The sequence below is a fragment of the Vipera berus genome (assembly GCF_964194415.1).
Source record: "Vipera berus genome assembly, chromosome: 5".
Taxonomy (NCBI): domain Eukaryota; kingdom Metazoa; phylum Chordata; class Lepidosauria; order Squamata; family Viperidae; genus Vipera; species Vipera berus.
In genome coordinates, this window is record NC_138207.1 from 32,574,966 (window position 1) to 32,587,559 (window position 12,594).

The 12,594-nt window shown below is 39.1% G+C and overlaps 1 protein-coding gene across 1 annotated transcript in view; it reads left to right on the forward strand.

The window, feature by feature from the left end:
- Positions 1 to 409: 409 nt before the first annotated feature.
- DOCK10 (dedicator of cytokinesis 10) overlaps positions 410 to 12,594 on the forward strand; it is a gene marked incomplete at its 5' end in the record, with an annotated part of 167,906 nt that continues 155,721 nt past the window's right edge. Inside the window, one exon of the mRNA XM_081328132.1 lies at positions 410 to 538. Within this exon, the coding sequence (XP_081184258.1) occupies positions 410 to 538 (129 nt within the window). The remainder of the gene's footprint in view (positions 539 to 12,594) is intronic.

The following is a 12,594-nucleotide window of genomic DNA, read 5'->3' on the forward strand; positions in this document are numbered from 1 at the left end:
GCGCACAGCCCCGTTGACTTTGACGAACGCCCCCCCCTCCCGCCCCCTCTGATCGCTTGAGATGGCGACGGTAACGGAGTTCAGCCTCTTTGCAGCCCCAAACCCAGCCTTCTGCAAGAACTGCAGGAAGGCTCCGGATGTCGTTCAGCCAAAGCCTCTCTCCCGCTCTTCGGGCTCTCTCCGGAGTGGCTCGCCGCCTGTTGCTGCTGCTGCTCCCGTCGCGATCGGGACTTCTCGAACGGCTTCTCGCCCCCCACCCCTTTGACAGCCCCATCCGTCCCTTTGCGGGGGTGGTAGGCTATCATGCTGGGCTGGGGGGAAAAGCGAAAGTCCTAGGTTCCGCTTCCTGACAGCGTCTCGCCTTAGTCACCCGTTAAAGGAAAGGTTCTCCCGCCCGCCTCAGGCGCAGATGGCCGGGGAGAAGACCCGGAGGTTCACTCGGAGCTTGCTGAGACCGAGCGTGGCAACTGAGCTTCGCCAAAGCGCCGTCGCTACCGCCACCACGAGCAGCGTCAATTGTAGCCGCTTCCACAAGAGGGTGAGTTCAGTTCTTCTCTTCCGGGGAGCGCGGAAAAGGCGCGAAGGAGCGTCCAAACGAATCCGTCGCGGTTCCGTAGTCAGGGAAGGGAAGGCTAAGGTCCCTCGAGCAATTGCCCTCTCTTGGGGCGCGGTCGCAAGGGTGGGCACGGAGGCGGTTTGTGGGGTGGCCGGGGAAGATTGCAGGTTTAAGAGAGGAATGGTGACAGAAGACCGCTCTCTCCAATACTGCCCAGAAAGATGGGCAGCAACTAATAGGTGTTTTTTTTTTTTCCCCGGCTCTCGCTGGACACCAGCAAAGAATTCAGCTTAGAGGGTTTGTGTAGAAAACCAATGCTCTCCGTACTGTGCTATGCCCGTAATCCAGAGGATGTGAGACACATCCCTCTGATGGTGGGAAGGTTTTTTCCTTCACTCATCCTCCTGTTCTTTTCAGCAATGCCAACAGCTCAGCATTTGTATGGATTATTGAATATACTTTAATTATGCACGCGCGGCCAACACACACACACACACACACACACACAGAGGCAGAGAATTAGCCAGTATGTTTTTAACAGCAGGAAGAATGAGGAAGGTGGTTAACAGTCTGTGGTTAACAGTCTTGAGTTGCTCAAAATGAGGCACATTGCAATACAGTCTAGGTATGTTTTCACAAAAGTTGTGTAGAAGGAACTTCCTAGTTGCCAGTTGAGGTGGTGAATTCCCCTTGGAATGCATTTGCATTTAAGAGCAGAGAGCCATCTATTGGAGAACCTTTAATATGGGATCATGCTTTGGGCTGGAAGTTGCCAAAAAAATGACCCTTCCAAGACTGTCCTTCCTACCCACACGCACATCCACACATACAAACACACAAGCAGGGACGTAGTTATTGTTCTTTCTGTTTTGCTTTTATAACATTATACTTCTTTTCAGCACAACTTCTGCATATATTGGAGCAAAAATAAACAAAAATAAACTTGATGCAATTTAATTATATTACATATACTATGACATAATAAATATATGCCATCAATTTTGTATAGTTCATTTCATCATTAAGCGGGCGATACCACAAAAATATTTGTGATAATATTTTTTTGCATTAAGATGCAGCAAGAGTCACCATATGAATCCAATGCCATTTATCTTATTTTATCTCAAATGCCTCCCTGTATCACTGCTTTCTAGGATAAGGCTCCATTTTGGTTTTCCCCAGTTTTCATCATTCATCTCTTTCTTCTTGGTGGTAGGGTCTTAAAATGGTAAGCAATATGCTGAATGATAATGATAATTTTTTGTACATTGTAAGATGAAAAATAAGCAATTAACAGTACAAAAACAAAACTACTGTTATTTGCTAAGCATTCCAGAATTCACTGGTGGTAACCAATGGCCTTGAAATCGAACAAATTAAAATATATAAATATCTTGGAATTGATTTTCAGGCCTCCAATGAGAGAACTGCTCATTTATGTAGTCCAGATTGCCTTAAAATCAGCTTTGGCAATTGGAATATTAACTTAGGGTGACTTATTTATCCCTGCTGTCTTTAAACTATTTTCTGCCAAAGCATGCTCACTGCTTTTGTACAACGTACAGTCAACATTTTAAAGAATTATCTTCCAAATTCCAGCTCAGTGCTTCAAAGAGTTTCATCTACTGTAAGCCTGGAGTAATTAAGCTTGAATCCAATATTGGTTTGTTTGGTTGGTTGTTTTCCTTATTGGTTAAATTAATATTTTTATCCATCATTTTGTCTCTTCTGACAATAGAAGATAATTTCAATGCCAAATGGAAAGTTATATTCTTATGGATTCTCTTGGAAAATCTCTCTTGAGTTACAAGCAGGCCAAAAATGTTTCTGGTCGTGGAAAAATAATTAGAACAGTCTCACATGCCCAGAAACATATTTCTAAGAAGCATTTTTTTCTGTTTAAACCTGTAAGATTTTGAAATCTGACAGCCTTGCCATCAGCTGTTTTAGAAGGCAGACATAAGGAAACACCCTCTAACTGCCTGAAAGTGCCATGTGGCATAGCAGCTGTAGATAAATTGCCTGTATTCTAAATCAGGGCTTTTCAACCAGAGGTACAGGTACCACCTGTGGTACATTGCCACCTAGCAGGTGGTACGCAACCATCCTAGAAAAGTGGTAGCGGGGGAGGGGAATGAGCTGAACTGGTGGCAGCACCGCACATGCCTGAGCGAGATATGGCTGGAGCTGCAGGGCTGTCAGGGATCAGTGGAAGCGCCAGGATCAGCGCCAGGCTCCAGCTGGAGCTCGGCACTGATCCTGGCGCTTCTGCTGAGCCCAGAAGAAGCGCCAATCAGCTGGAATGTTACAGCATCCCAGGGTCTTGTGATTTACATTCAGATGCTTGGCAACTGATTCATATTTATGATGGTCACAGTGTCCCAGGGTCATGTGAAGTGACCAAAGCCTGCTGCAACCACCCAGAAGACGGAGGGAATAAAAACCAAACACCCCCACCCCACCCCTACTGCCAATCCTCAACAGAAATGTTCACAACAATGAAAACCTCGGACAGGAGGAAGAGCGCTGCCGGGCGGGCAGGCAGGTGTCTTGCTCGACTGTGGCTTGGGGGGCACTTTTTTCAGTGCCATTGTAACTTCGAACAGTCACTAAGCAAACTATTGTAAGTCGAGGACTACCTGTACTTCACTTTTCTTTTCTTTTTTTGGGGGGGTTATCAAGTTTTTGACACCTTGCTAGGCAACTGGTGGTACTCGGATGTTGCCATATCCTAAAAGTGGTACAATGGGTGAAAAAGTTGAAAAGCCCTAAATTATGGGATTTATTGAGAGTTTAAATCTCATTGTATTTTTCCTTGTATAGTAAAATATTAAGGGTACACTAATCTCTTTTATATGCAAATTCTTTTCTTCGACCAGTCACGTGTAATCCCACTGTAGATCACTAGGTTTCACTAGACTATCTTAAAAATAGTGGGAATCGACATCCAATTATTGTCATTCACTCTATGAGATAAAAAATATCAACTGATGGACAGAAAATATTCTGTTGAAGTACACATACTGCCAAGGAGCTTCATGTTTCTCCCTTGACTTTATGCAGCAGTTTTTCATTTAGAGTATCAGTGTTACCAATATCATCCTCTTTATAGTTTAACATTGATTGTTTAGTTTTAAGGTTGTTTTAATTTTAAATAATCTTATGATTTATGACTCTTTTAGGTTCATTGCTCTAGGTTAATAGTGCTTTGTCACAATATTTTATATTTATATCTAGGAAATCAATTGAAATGTTGCTTTTTCATCTGCATTTATTTCACTAGTTTGACTGTTTCTGTTTTATGCTACTCACTGATCGAAAAAAGACTGAATGACCTTTGAAAAACGTTTTCAGGAGAGTTAAGAGATACAATGAACACTTTCAGTTCTTGCATGACTTAAAACATTCATTTTTAACAGTCGTTCAAAGTACAAATATTTGGCTTTACCCAATTCTGGGATTATTAGCAAGTTGTTTGCAGCCGAATCTCACCTTTTACAGTCCTGCCTTATGGAAATACGTTCCATGCCCATAAGAGAACACATTTGCCTTTCACTGCTGAAATGGACTCAGCCTGTAAACATAAAGAGAACTGCTATTATATTCTTACAGGTATCTTCAAAGCAATGTTAGAAAGATCTCTAGCTTGTTTTGGAATATTCTCAACTCAACTCCTTCTAAACAACAAGTTGATTGAAACAGTGAAAGGCGATTGGAGCAGGAAATTTCTTATTATAACCCATTCTGTCTCCTTTGAAAACAGAAATAGTTTATCAGCCCTCCGAAGATAATTGATGCTTTTGCATTTGAGACCTAATTTTTAGTGAACAGCTGAATAACCACACAACCTTCATATTTCAAAAGCTGCATTTTTGTGTAGTTGCAAATTTATAGGATGTTAAATGTTTAAAAAGAAGAAACTTAAAGTTGTGAGAGTGGAAATCTTTTAATTATAGTTTTATATACAGGTAGTCCTCAATTTATGACCATAATTCAGCCCAAAATTTTTGTTGTTAAGTTAAAACATGTTAAGTGAGCTTTGCTCCATTTGACAACCTTTCTTGCTACAGTTATTAAGTGAATCATTGCAGTTGTTAAGTTAATAACATGGTTGTTAACTGAATCTGGCTTCCCTGTTGACTTTGCTTATCAGAAGGTGATCACATGATCCCTGGACCTTGCAACTGTCATAATTATGAACCAGCTGCCAAACATCTGAATTTTGATCATTGACCATGGGGATGCTGCACAAGTCATAAGTGTGAAAAACGGTCATAAGTCTCTTTTTTTAGTGCCGTTGTAACTTTGAACAGTGACTAAACTGCTGTAAGTCGAGGACCATTTGTACACAACTTCCCTTCTACATCTAATAAAGATAGACTGTTACAAACTGGGAAGCTAGCAACTGCAAACTGATGAAAGAAGAAAAGGTTTCAATAGAACATTGCTTACCTTCTGTATTGTATCTCGTGGCAAAGAGTTAGGTGGCTAATATATTTAAATAAACAAACAAACAAATAATTAAGCAAGCAAGCAAGCAAATAAGCAAATATAAAGAATCTGGCAGACCACCAGATGGCACTGATCTCCTTCTAATGAGAGAAAAGTTTCTTTAAAGAAATAAAGATTTACTCCAAAATGATAGCAAAATGCACTGCCTTAAAATGTGGAGGGGGGGGGGGAATGACACATAGAACAGAGATCATCAACTTAGTGTGGTTTCTAATTAGACATTTACTTGTTTCTTCCCAACGAACAGATCTGTGAAGCAGACTTTCCCTTTGATTCAATTTATCTGAATTCTTTTCTCTTTTTCTAGAAATTTAAACTGTGCTGAAAGAATAATGGTCTTCACTCTTTCCTCGCCACATTAGTTTCTTGCCTGATTTCACAGTTCTGCCTTTCATTTTTGGAGGAAACAGTAGAGGGAGAGGCTGGTGTAAATTGGTCTTTCTCTACACACCACAGCAAGCATCTTTTTCACATAAAATGTGAATTCAAAGATTGTGAAATCTGAGCATAACTGAACATGAGAAACCAGGCAGCGTTGTTCTCTGAAGGGAATGAAGGACGGTATTCACAACAGCTCCAAAAGGCTCACTCCAAACTGTGTGAGTAAGCTTCATAGTGGGATATACAGCTCAGTAGAAACAAGCATAGAATGATCTATGTTGACACACAAAAGCGCTTATTCATGAATGGGACATAGAGTTAGTCCTTGACTTATGACTACAATTGAGCCCAAAATTTCTGTTTCTAAGTGAGACATTGGTTAAGTGAATTTTGCCCCATTTTACAAACTTTCTTGCCACAGTTGTTAAATGAATCATTGCAGTTGATAAGTTAGTAACCTGGTTGTTGAGTGAATCTGGGTTCCCCATTGACTTTGCTTGTCAGAAGTTTGTAAAAGATGATCACATTACCTTGGCACACAGCAACGGTCATAAGTATGAACCAATTGCCAAGCATCTAAATTTTGATCACGTGATGATGGGATGCTTCAAAGGTTGTAACTATGAAAAATGGTCATAAGTCACTTTTTTAATGCCATTGTAACTTTGAACGGTCACTAAATGAACTGTTGTAAGTTGAGGACTACCTGTACTTCAACTGCTTTAATTTGTTAAAGACAAGTGCTGTGTTGATGCTACTACATGTTGCAAAGCACTGTTTGGAATCAAATCAGAAATATTACATTAGGCAAACTGTTTATTATCTCCTGAATCACAAGTGGTTGTTGGAAGGTGGTGGAAGTCTGGTCCAAGCTTTTGAGCTTCTCAAATGCTTGCAGTGGACCTATAAGCGATACATAATAAACTATGTATATTTCTCTCATCTCCTGGGTCACAAGCAGAGTACTTTATCCTCCATGTTGTGAATGTAGATGCAATACTATCTGGTCTGAGGGGAAAAATATTTTAAATTTTTGGCAAACAAAGTTTTATTTATTTTGCTGCTTTCCATCTTCAGAAGCCATTAATTGCATGGGCCGATTAATGTATTTGCCATCTATACAGGTGTTCAATGTCAGCAAACCATAGCTGACAAGAAAGAATCTGACACAGTAAAGGGTAGATAGTAATGTCTTCCTATATATGACTTACAGATTCTGAAATAAAGAGCAGATTTAGACCCATCTAGGCTGGGTCTGCAATTTCCTCTCAAAAGCCCATTATTGTGAGCTACACTGGACCCCTTTCTTAGGATTCAAAAACTAAAGCTGCCCAAAATGAAATAGCTTTTACTAGAAGGATTTTGCATGCAATTAGAGTCAATCATTCTTCTAATGCTGGAGTTACAGCTCCTGCAGGATCCGAAACGGAACCAGGCAGATTTTAGAAAGCATGATATCTTCATCTCTCTCTAGCCAGGTCTATATAGTATCTGCTCAGTCTATTCTATTATTAGTTGCTAGGTTATCTGTTGACTGATCTTACTGTAGACAGCTGTGGTGTTTACCAAGTGCAGACCAAGAATTTAAGAACTTGGGCCTACGTCAGGGAAACTAGCTTAGAAAAAGGGAGCTGTATCAATATTCAGATTTTTCTCCAATCAGACTTCCTTCTGCCTGTTATGGTTCTATTTCAGCCCACATTACTATACCCTTGGAGGATCACAAGGTCTACAGTCTTTCTCTGTATGAAATGTCCCAGTTTATTTTAATATGATTTTCAGCATATTAAGTAATTGTGGCCTGATTTTTGATATCAACAGAATATCAATAACCAATAACCATAATAGACCAAACTCAGCAAAGATCCCATTGTCTTGAAATCAATTAGCATTTACACTAAAATTACTAAGACAGGTTTAACACGGTGTTGAAATAAAAATCTTCATCAGGGTCCAGTTCAAGCTGGGAATAATCAAAATGGAGACTGCTTTAGAAAGAAGGTTGTAGTTTATTGACGAGGAGAACCAGACAGAAAGATGGCTCTGGAAAAACTGACCACATGTAGTAGGGAGTGGGTTTTTATACCTTCTTGGGCTTTTGTTTGGAGTTGCTCCTGTGGCATGAACTTTGACCTGAATCTGAGAGTACCTTTCTGGTATTCTGATGGTGGTGGATTAATCCTATTATGTCCCAAAGGTCATATCCAGCTTTCCTGTGGCTGTGGCTGATGAGTTGGATTTTTTTGGTGTGAAGGATTGTTGATTTTAGGGATCTTTGTCTTTATAATCCCAGCTTCCTGGCTCCAATTTTTCTGACAAGATTATCACATCTGCATTTCTACAGAGCTGGTTTCTGCTTGGGGGAGGGAGACTTGGGGCTATTAAAAAAAACTGGGCATGCTTTTCTGCCTTTTTAAGATCCTTTGAGGAATTATTATTATTATTATTATTATTATTATTATTATTATTATTATTATTATTATTATTATTAATTTTATTTGTATACCGCCCTTCTCCCAAAGGACTCAGGGCGGTGAACAGGGCAGTACATGTTAAAAGACAAAATACAAAAATTAAAAGAGATTAAACAAAATGCCCACAACTCTTACAATAGGTTAAAACACATTAAAAGTAATAAAACCCAACCCCATCCCATCATGCCAGGCCAGCTTGTTCAAAGAGATAAGTCTTTAGATCGCGCCGGAAGGAGCGGAGGTTGGGCGCCATCCGGAGCTCAACCGGAAGATGGTTCCATAGGTCTGGCGCGCCCACAAAGAACGCCCTCCCCCTGGGGGCCACCAGTCGGCATTCTTTGACCGGTGGCACCCTGAGGAGGCCCTCTCTGTGGGAGCGTACTGGGCAGAGGGAAGTTGATGCCGGCCGCAGGTGCTCCCTAAGGTATTCCGGACCCATGCCATGTAGGGCTTTGTAGGTCATTACCAGCACCTTGAATCTCACCCGGAAGACAACTGGAAGCCAATGCAGCTCACGGAGCAGAGGTGTAACATGGGAGTATCGGGAAACTCCCAGCACAACTCTCACGGCTGCATTCTGTACCAGTTGGAGCCTCCGAGTGGTCTTCAAGGGCAGCCCCATGTAGAGAGGGCAGCCCCATGTATTCTTCCTTTTCAATATTTCCTTTTCTGGGGGTGGGCTGATTTCCCACAATAGTTTGCCTGCTTTTTTCAAAGAAAATAAAGAAACAAAAAAATCCTGTTTCTCCCATCTACATGATATGACCTTGAACTGCTTTGAATTAAGGCCTTGTTCACTGAATCCTTTGTCATGCCTAATGTTAAGTGTAGTCCCCTACTTGTCCCAATATATCTACTTCTTTATTAAGGAAGTAAGGCAAATAATTTCTTGAACTAAACTATTTCTCCGCATTCAATTAGACTTATTCATACTTAAATTTGTATAGTATTACATACAGAGCATTAATTGTAGATGATCTTTTATTTTTATTAAATCAGTTAATACAATGTATTATAAATGGTCCTCGACTTACAAACTAGTTCCGAAGGTGCAATGGCCTATGCATCCTCTGTGCTCACGTGATCACATTTTGGATGCTTGGTAACCAGGCTGTATTAATGGCTATTTGTAGCATCCTGTGGTCATGTAACTGCATTTTGTGATTATTTTGCTAAAATCCAGCATTGACTTCCGGTTTGGGGCAAAACAGGGCCATTTATTTGCTTAATGATTGCAGCATTTGCTTAACGACTATCGCAAAATGATTGTACAATCAGGTTCGTCACATGGCCACTCTGTTTTATAACCATCATGTCTTATGATTGTGATGGCAAACTCCCTTTACAGTCATAAGTCAAGGACTACCTGTGCTACATACGTGTCTGCAGGAGGTTGCATTTAGAGCATGTAGAGTTAAGCACTGTGGAATATAATGCCCAATCGGCTCTTGTCAATATGTTTCTAATAGCAGATTGTTGTCTCTTTCTTTTTAAAAAAAAACAAGTTTTATTAATTTTCTAATTTTACATCCAAATATTTATGAAGCAATGTGGTGGTTGGGTGATCAAAGATTAATAATAACAAATAACAAAATCTTTGATGATCAGCTCAGGTTACATCAACAAGAGTTCCCTCTCCAGTTCCCTAAATTACAATAACACAATCAAATTAATACATTTCTAATTGTAACATAATCAATTAGAACAATTCAATATATTTTCACTTATACATATCCAAGTCCTGTTGTTAATTTTATCTAATTGCAATATAGTGTTCCAAAATAGCCGACAGTATCTAGAAAACTTAATTTTCTGGTAACCCACATTTCCCCTATTTGATTATATAATAATGATCATGTCTAAAATACAAACATTGTTCATTTCAATGCATTCTTATTTTATACAAATATATTCTGTTTATCATCTTAATAGTTCATCAATTATTGAAAAAAATATCTTTTGTTATATCATTCCAAATTCTATGATATAATTCAGAGTTATGTTCTAGTAGCTAATTTTCCTTTCCCTTAGAAATCTAAAATCTAAATCTAAAATCAGTTTATATCCTTTGAAGATTTCCCTTGGTCCATTTAAAGAAAATTTTAAGCTCTGTCATTAGAAATCCCAGCAAGTAGAAAGAAAAAAGAAAAAGAAAAAGAAAGACCCATTTTTTAAAAAATCTCTCGCCTTCTTTTTGTGCCAAACAGGCTTCCATGTCAGTGCCTTTAAATTCTCAAATGTGTCTCCCTTTCTTCCTACACATATTGTTTGAGTCCAGGGAGACCATCTAATTGTCAGTTTTTCAAAAGAAATCTCCCCTTTATAATCATTAAATTGTTGCTTTAATAAATCAATTCTCGATGTTTGGTGTAGCATAGTTGTCATTAGTTCAATCTGTTCTTCTTCTTCCAATTCCATCTGGCTCAGGTAAGAGGTCATGTCCAGTGTTTTGGTTGTTGTTTGGTTGGCTAGATTCTCAGTGTGCTGTATTTGAAGGCCTTTGGCATCCTCCATCTTAGTGTTGCTTTCTGTGGCTTCTGTTGTTTTTTTGGATTGTAGATTTTATAGTTGGAATCAAGATTTGGGCATCAAGGTCCTCAGTAAATTGTATTTGCTGTTCTTTAGCATCCCCTATTTTGATGTTAATTTCCTCCTCTTCGTTTGGTTTTTGAATTGTCAAATCATCAGTTGAAGTCACATTTTGGTTTGGTAGATTTGGGCTGTCAGATTTATTTTGCAGTCTGTCTTTCATTTGCTCAGCCACTGCCAGGATTGTTTCAAGTATGAGTTTATAGTCAAGTGGTGGAAAAAATTCTTCCATTTATTTGGTGTTTACAGATAGGTGTTTTGTGGAGGCTATTTTTAATAAAAGCCAATAAATGTCCACCTCCACTATTCCTAAAAGTTGTTTTGCCAGGTGTTGCCAATTCTTATCTTTAAAGATAATGTCAAGGTCAAATGTGAAATTGAGTCAAGTGTCAGAAGGGGGGGGAGGTTTACTTGCTGTATCAGGTTTTGCCACAAGATGTCCTCACTGGCCTGTAAAATCTTTTCCAAACTTATAAAAGTCCATTTTTTTCCTTTTTGCCCTTCTTTCACAGCTTAAAAGGTAGATAGGATAGTAGGTTCCCATAAAAATAAGGATTTTTTAATAACCCAAGAGTTCCAAAAGTACAAATAAAATTGCTTAATTGTTCAGTTAATAATTTCTGTTTTATTAAGGCTTTAAAATTTTAATTCCCCAAGTAAGTAGTCGCCGCTTTTTCAAAAGTGGGGGGAGACAATTTTCAGGAAAGTCGTACAGGAAAGTAGTTAGGGGAGTAAGAAAGGCAAGATCTCACCCAGCTCCTCCAGATTGATTCATTGTGCTTGATAGTGCTTTTTGGCTTTTGGCAGGGACTGGCTCCTCTTCTTTGGGCCAGAGGAACTGCTCTGGATCAAGTGGAGGGCTGCTGCCCTTCTGTGATTGCAGGGAGGACCTCCTCATGGTGGTCGCCCCTCCAGGGCGACTTTTGACTCTTTTCAGAGTCCTCTGAGGAAGAGACATCGGACGGTGGGGAGAGGGTTCTTTTCGCACGTCCGCTGGCTCCGCGTGCGCAAACTGGAAGCCAATTGTTGTCTCTTTCATTGAACCTTGCGGCAGAACAATACGTGAACACTCATCTCAACAGTCTGTTTGTAATGAACAAGAAAAGCAGCTTTACCAGTGAATTATAACATATCTACACAATCTTAGCAATGTAATGAATCACTAGCTTGAATAGTATTGCTTATATCAAATATATTTTGCATGTTTTCTCCTGCAGTTTTGAATCAGAATTTTTCTGTACAAAACATGTGATTCTCAGCCCATGCAATACAGATTAATGCTTAAGTAATTGTTATGGAAGTTACAAATATATAGCTTTTGAAAATTGCAGTTACATGTGCTTTTCCTTTTTTGAGTCAAGTACTCTTTCTTCAATTTGGTTTTAACTATTTTCTGGTTTAGCAGGTTACATTATCAAAATAATTTTTAAGAAGCCCCTGTCATTTTCAGATTTTGTTACTCTGAAAAATATATCCAGTAGATATAAAATTGCTTTATTTTAACATATTTGCTCATCAATATATTTATTTATTTATTTATTTATTTATTTATTTATTTATTTATTTATTTATTTATTTATTATTGGGACTTATATGCCGCCCTATTTCCCGAAGGACTCAGGGCGGCTAACAACAATAACATACAATAAATACAGAAGTTAAGATAAAATTAAAATTAAAGGCCTCTGTACAATAAATTAAAATTAAAATAAATTAAAAATTAGAGTTAAAAATTAAAAACATAATTAAAATCCCTGTCAGTCCAGGTCAGCCAGGTGGAAAAGGAGTGTTTTGAGGGTGCGGCGAAAGGACTGGAGATCTTGGGCCATCCGAAGCTCAGGGGGGAGCTGGTTCCACAGGGCTGACGCTCCCACAGAGAAGGTTATGTATATATATGCACATATACATAACTTCTGCATTTGTGAATTTGGAGCCAAACAGCAAAACTACCAACTAGAAGTAAGAATGTACTTTCTGTAAATTACCTAGCGGTTCAGCTTAGTCAGTTCCCTCTGGGAACTCCTTATTCTAGAGATAAATTTATTTTTCAAAGAAATAAAAGCATGAGTGAGGAAACAAGAC